This window comes from Homalodisca vitripennis, chromosome 2 (assembly GCF_021130785.1).
Source record: "Homalodisca vitripennis isolate AUS2020 chromosome 2, UT_GWSS_2.1, whole genome shotgun sequence".
Taxonomy (NCBI): Eukaryota; Metazoa; Arthropoda; class Insecta; order Hemiptera; family Cicadellidae; genus Homalodisca; species Homalodisca vitripennis.
The window spans coordinates 164423489-164430970 of NC_060208.1; the positions used below are offsets into that span (position 1 = coordinate 164423489).

The window sequence follows — 7482 nt, forward strand, 5'->3', positions numbered from 1 at the left end:
GGACAGGCAGCTCAAGTAATAAATTGTTCTTATTTAATACGGGTTATACTCTAATGCACGGTTTTAAAACTTCAAGGTTTTAAAACGCAAAAGTTAATATTATAAGTGTGATTTTCCACGAAAATTTACACTAGGGACAGTCACTTTATGTGAATATGTACAGGTAAAAAATTGACAGAAGAGGATTTAAATATTAAATTATTAGAATCTTTAATGTTTATGTAAACCTTTTTATGACCTGATGGTTTTAATTATTGTTTATAGTAACCTAATTTTACTTAAAGAGGCTCATAACTCTCATATGTTAGTAAAAGAAGTAACGCTATGCAAAGTATTTTCAAACTAGTAAATCCTAACATATGCTTAAATACCATTAGCCGTTTGTTGGTAAAACTGTCAACTTTGACGACTTAAAATCCGAGGAGTTAAAGGGCCAATAATGGGCTGGAGAGATATGGAAGGCAAAACATTTAGTTATTACAATACGTATACTTCACATTTTTGAGCTCTACTACCAAATAACTTTAATAGAACCCTTAGTCACATTCATAAACATATGTTCAACCACATATTATACATATATTTCAATCAAATCAAATGCAAAAACTGTAAAGTGTGTATACGATAAAATCGAATTGACACATTTTTTATAGGCAGTGATGCTGTAAATGTATTGAAAAATATATCGCTGAGATTAAAACTTTTGATTGAATCCGTTGACAAGTGTTTAAAGGCTGCTGATGCTCACGTTTCAGTCACGTTATTTTGATCCGCAGATCCGGTCCAGCAGATGGAAAATTCTGGTGGTATTCACGTGTTACTTATTTTTATACCAAAAATGGTAAAATGTAAATCTCGTTGTAAAACCATTTGACTAATCAACATTAGATAATTTTGCATGTAAAACAATTAAATTCCCTATTCCATTGAAAACACAGTAAAATATTAAATTATATTGGGTTTTGTTATTCAATTACAAGTTTATATTTGCCATATGATATAGCCCTGAACTGTGGATTCACTAATAACAATAACTACGTAGCTTCGTACTTTTAATACATCATCTTCTGGGTGGGTGTCAACAAATATTAAAAGTGAGGATTATTCACCTGTAAACCTTCATAGTTTAAAATTTACAAAGGCAGTACAAACACAACTAATAAATAAATAGTACGTGAAGCAAAAATTTTGATAGGCCTATCACACATGAATATTAAACATGATACAATATCACGGCCGGCAGAAAACTGGACAACTGACACTAGTTGATTCCAGTTCCCGGTACATCGATATTATTAGCTGATCGGTCGGTTGGCGAGACAGTGGTGCGATGGAATAAAAAATAATGTAAACTGCATTGAAGCTTTTCATTCAACATGTTCGTTAAACTTCACATAGAAGACATGTAGCCTAATGATCAGTACAAATTGAAAATCATTTGATGGTGACTTCAGGTATAGACTATTATTAGATAAACACTGATATGAATCCCAATTGAAAGAAAATTTTCTTGAATATATCGTGTGGCAAGATACCTCGAGAAAATAGATTTGAAATATTCCTTGAAACTTTATTTTCACATAACCAAGAATGAGTTGTTTAATGTTGCATCTTCAACCATGGAATTTGACTGGAATTATTACTTAATAAAATACACTTTTCTTAGCGTGAATTTACAAATTTCTTCTGCGTGTGATTGTTTGTATCTCATAACTAAATGATATATGGATTTGAAATTTTGCATCGAAATTTAGCGAAGCCTGTTTCGTAAAACTTCGTATAGCGTACTCCTACCGTATATAAGTATGAAAGGTAACCTTAAATTTACTTGTAATGAGAAACAAAGTGAAACTAGGTTCTAAAGGAGAAATAGACTTAGTTTACAATAAAGATCGGGAAAATGTATTTAATGAAACATATGAACAAATTTTCAAACTAAAAGTAGTAATCAAAGAAATTTTCCAGAATTTGCCACTGGTGGCAAGAATTTATAAAAGTTTATGAATTCTTATAAATTTAATTACTTTAATAAATTTATTTCTTATGATTTACTTTAGTGGATCAATTATCGTAACTGATGAAACATGTTTCGGTAAATACAAATGTGTTTAAAAGTTCCTAAGTTTAAGGTTTCTAAAATTTTATTCTAAAGTAGGACTATATAGTAAAGCATCGAATTTTTTATACATAATTATAACATATACCTCCAATCACAACGAAAATTCTGATAGGCCAAAATAAATTTGAAGTAGGCTAAGTGCGATGAACATTTTGTATGTTATTCTTTATAAAAACTGTAAAAGTAGGAGTTGAAAACAAAAAAGGCTATTCTTATTGTATACATGAAAGTAAAACTTTATAAAGGCAATATTTAACGGTATAATTGCATAATAGCATGCTCAGTGTTTGTTTGTATACAGACTAAAAATAATTTATTACAAGTTAAAACCTGATTGAACTCGATCCATTCATATTCTAAACCGCCACATAACATCTCAATCCACCTACACTCTTAACCTCAGACACGAGTGAATAAGGTTAATTCATGCTAGCTCTCCTTCCACTACACTGAAGCTCAACCCACATCCAGACCTAATAACATCAGACATGTCAACACAGTTAATTAGCGCTTGCTTGCTTTCAATCGGTTCCAGTATAACTTCCTGGTGATTGTGTTAACAGCTCCAAAATGTCTTGAAAAATACAAAAACACCCCCCCCCCCGCTGTAATCCATAAACCCATGGTGGCTTTAAGTGGAATCACTGTGGAACTTATAATACATAATATATTTAGTTTAATTCTGAGATAAAATTAGCATTATTATAGCAGGAATGTATAAAGCTACCAGAATTACTGGAGATGTATATAGTATGTAATAAAACAGTTGGACAAATTTTCAGTAGCACAAGAAACATCTCTGCCATTAGTGCTGAAGTGCTCGCTGCGCGCTTTTACTCATATTACTGTATATCAAATTCATCTTAAAACGCTGTATGAATAGTTAAAATATATAAAATATATTATATCGGCGTGTAGCTTTACTATGTATAAAACTGTTTAAAACGATATTTTAATTATATTTGAGTTTTAAGTGTTTATTATTAATATTTATTTTACTATACATAATAAATTTATTTATTTGCATTCCTACCTGTATAACCATTTTGAAAATTACATTACTTAAGATGGCTAACAATAGCAAATGCTCATAAAAATAGTACGGTATGAAAAATCAAATTCAACAACTAACCATGCCTATGACATAATACATGAAAAGACATAACAAAGATATAACTAAAACAATGAGAAACATAAACAAAAGGTGGTATAAATAACAATAGCGCAATAATAAGTAATAATATAACAAGTAATAGAAACTAATAATGCAACAATGACAAAAATAACATTAACAATGATAACATTATTAGGACTAAATCAACAAAGGTAACAATGGAGTAACTATTAATATAATTCTGTGTAGGACTCGACAAGCTCACTCTGACTCTAATTTCTCCAGCCTCACTGTCAAAACAGCACTTCTCAAAGCTCCCAGTCGATTGCTGAAAAAGTCAACTCCACTGCACACCTCCTTGTTAAGCCGAAGTATTCTTGGGACAGAGCTGAACTGCAGATAGTTGCGGTTAGTGACCAGCTCGAACAGGCGGCGCGACCTTGTGGCAGAAGGGAGACGAAATACAATTCGCTCCAAGAGATGGGGGCAGGCTACCACAAAAGTTGAGAATTTTGTAAAGAAAGACAACATCTGCAACCTCCCTTCTAACGACCAGTGGATGTAGACAGAGCAAGTTCAGATGCCTATCAGGCTTTCTCCAGTCCAAATACCTAAGGAATTTACTTTGCACGGACTGCAGTCTATTCGAGCAGCTGGAGGGCAAAGGACTTGTAGAGTACAAGAGCATCGGAGCTAACGCCGTGTCTAGCAGTTTTCATAATCAGCCCCACCATACTAGGACTCTCGGCAGCATAATTGGTCAATTTGGAGACTGTAGCCAAAGGAGCATACGAGAACTATTCCAAGATCTTTGATGGATCAAGATGCTTGTCATCAAGGGAGTAGTTAAAACCAATTGTGGAGGTGGTATATCTTGAATGTCATTAGCTTGGTCTAGATAGATCTTTGATCAAGAAGCTTGCATCAAGGGAGTAGTTAAAACCAATTGTGGAGGTGGTTATCTTGAATGTCATTAGCTTGGTTCTTGCTGCCATTAATGGACATCCCGTTGCACCGACACCATTTCGATACACAGTTAAGTGCTCGATGAAGATTTTCGCAGTCTGCGCTGGAGGGTACTTTAAGAAAAATTCTTATGTCGTCAGTAAACAGTAAGAAAGGAACTTTGGTGACCTCCTTGATGTCATTAATAAAATATAGAAAACAAGAGTGGGCCAATGTGGGAGCCCTGAGGCACACTAGAAGATGGGACAAAGGCGTCAGAAGTTTGATTAGCAAAGTGAACCACCAGCTTACGGTCGGAAAAGATAGCTACGCAACCATGGCAGCATAGTTACCTAGGCACCATAACCCTCCAGTTTATTAAGTAGGTGATTGTGACTGATCCTGTCAAACGCCTTGCTAAAATCGATGTAAACAACACCAACTTGCAGCCTACGACTGAAAGCCTCAAGAACATATCTTTGCAATACGAAGAAGATTAGTTTACGGTAGATCTCCCAGCCATGAAGCCATGCTGTTCTTCAATTATGATGTTTTTGAAGAGTGGCTGAAGGATGTCCAGCACTAAATCCTCCAATATCTTGCCCATCACTGAGAGGATCACAATCGTCCGATAATTAGTTACGTCCTGTCTGTAATCAGACTTGAAAGTGGGTACGACGTAACCCTCCTTCAGGATTTCAGGAAAAACTCCCTTGGCCAAGCTCAAGTTAAACAAAAAGAGAAGTATGGGGGCTGATTCGGCGTGGCAATGTATCAGGACTCTAGGAGTAATGTTATCTGGACCGCATCCCGTAGAAGCGTTGAGAGCTCTCAGCCTTTTATGGATTGCTTCAACAGTCACTGAGACCTCGGAGAAGGTAAAAGGGGTGTCATACGCCTTCGTTGGCGGTGATCCGTTGTGAGCAGGTGCATACATAGAACAGAAGAATGTGCTGATCATATTACACATCGTTCCCGGATGGGAAGACACTGAGTCACCGAAGGAAAATTCTAGTAACTAAAAGGTGAGATGAACATTTAAGAGTGCTTCTATAGATTTTATATTTGGCCAATTTGAGGTTCTAACCAAACAGTGAGCTCATAAGACCCACTAATGTTGAACGGTATTTATCACAAAATCAAAACTATAAGACCTGAAAACTTAGCTCTTGCTCTCATTAAAAAATGCAATATTTCATACCAAACAGTGTAAATTGTAGTAAATATTGCTTCTCAAATAATAAAGTGGATATATCATACAATTAGTGTACCATGTTTGTATAACAATCATTGTGAGTGAACCACATAAAAAATAAGCTTAATAAAATAATTATGCTAATAATATTGTATAATAATATTTTGTATTAAGATTTGGATTTCTGTTTTGTATAGTGTTTTAGGGTTTATAATATACTGCGTGTGTATTACTAGAAAAACGTTGCGATAATCCAAATACATAATTTTGGGTTTTATTCCGAACATTACTGGACCCTCAGTTAAATAACAGGAATTTATTAAAACTGTGGGATTGAGACAGTAAACTTACCAGATAAGCTTATGATCACATAGTTATTTTTTCACAATTAACCTGAATACTGTACGTACAGTTGTGAGTGTATTAAACAATATCATAACTACATCTCACGTAGTTAACAGTATGGAATAATGATCACATCTCAGTAAAAATACAAAGTCAAGCAAACTTCGGGTTGCTATAAACCGATGAATGGCTATTTATAGGCTATATACTAAATTACAAGGTTGGTATAACACACTCATTATTGTTCCACTATAAAATACTGTCAATGATGTTTCCTCCGATATTGATCGAAATATATTTTATAAATCCACGTTATGATCTTTAGCTTGAAGACATTTAGTTTGAAAGACTTGGTGAGACAATATTTTGTTTTAACGTTGTAACGTTAAATATAAAAGTAAAGGGCAATCAGAGACTTTTTAAATATGATTTGTCAAAGAGATGTAAAGTAGTAGATTCAAATCCTTTTATAGATGATTATATGCAGATTCCATTTGAAATGCTTGTAGCACTGTAAATATTGTTTGCTGCATATTTTATATTGTTTAATGTTAGTTACTATAAAATCCATTTATGATGTATTATTTATTTGGTTTTGAAACATGATTTGTCAAAGAGATGTTCCAGTGGCAGATCCAAATCCTTTTATAGATGATTGTATGCAGCTTCCATTTGAAATGTATGTAGCACTGTAAATATTGCATGCTGCATATTTTATATTGTTTAATATTAGTTACTATAATATTAATTTAAGATATACTTATTTATATGGTTTTAAATAATATGCCTGATTTACTTATTTAATATTGTCACAGCCAAACTCCACGGTTGTACACGAACCATCATACCCTGTAGAATTCATCCTTGTCTATGAAGAAGTGAAGTTTCATGCAAAATTTAAAGTCAACATATATTTTTTTTAAATAAGTTGCCAAAAGATAAAAAACTAAAACATGTAGTTTTCATAGCAATGTATATTTTACTTTTTGCCTATGAAAAAAAAGTCTAATGAGAAATTCTCATATGATTGCACAAATTGTTGAAATTGATTCTCCGATTTTTTTTTATCTCGTCAATGATTACTGACAACACCAATGTAAAAATATTCTTTAACGTTCAGAACAGGTCAGACAGACTGTAATACAATGTTTCTAGCCCCTCGAGTGATAATCGTGGCTAACGTTCAACCAACTATCTGAGAATTTATAACGTTTAATTACCTTACATTGTGTTTGATACCAACACAGGTAAATTGTTGTCGCAAAGCACTAAGTGACATGAACAAAGGCCAGATGTTAGTGAGAACTGTGTGTAGAGTCACCGACCAAAGAAATAAATATTTGTTTTTAATGTGTGGCGTAGAATGTTCTCAAGATACTCAGCCATTGTCACTTCAAAACGTGAGTGAAATTAAAATACTAGCAGTTACCCGCGGCTTTACACATTTCGTAGGCTTTGAACGTGTATGAGCACTTCTGGTTTGAGTGAGTTATATTTCCCACTCCAACGTTGAATTTTTATTGTTGCGGTTGCTATGATCATAAAAAGAATATATATATATATATATATATATATATATATATATATATATATATATATATATATATATATATACAGGGTGTATATTATGTCTGGAAACACCCAAATATATCCTTTAATAATTTAAATATAAATTTGAAACCTCTTACAATCGTGATAGAGATTGGGCATCTACTTTTTTGGAACAATGTTTTGTTATGTCACACCAACGGGGGACGTCCCTGC

At 33.4% G+C, this 7482-nt stretch overlaps 1 protein-coding gene across 1 annotated transcript; it reads right to left on the minus strand.

Moving 5' to 3' along the window:
• Positions 1 to 3874: 3874 nt before the first annotated feature.
• On the minus strand, positions 3875 to 5148 carry LOC124355887. Its single transcript, XM_046807041.1, has 2 exons — positions 4684 to 5148; positions 3875 to 4030 (listed from the first exon to the last, which is right to left on the minus strand). Exons 1-2 carry the CDS (start codon positions 5146 to 5148, stop codon positions 3875 to 3877), a joined length of 621 nt encoding a protein of 206 aa, XP_046662997.1.
• Between the last annotated feature and the right edge of the window lie 2334 nt (positions 5149 to 7482).

What these genes read in the sequence shown, in the direction of transcription:
- LOC124355887 (XM_046807041.1), bottom strand. Translation starts at nt 5,148, where the DNA reads ATGTGTAATATGATCAGCACATTCTTCTGTTCTATGTATGCACCTGCT. An exon ending in TCATGGCTGGGAGATCTACC is followed by an intron (nt 4,031 to 4,683) that starts GTAAACTAATCT and finishes ATCTTGGAATAG; the next exon opens with TTCTCGTATGCTCCTTTGGC.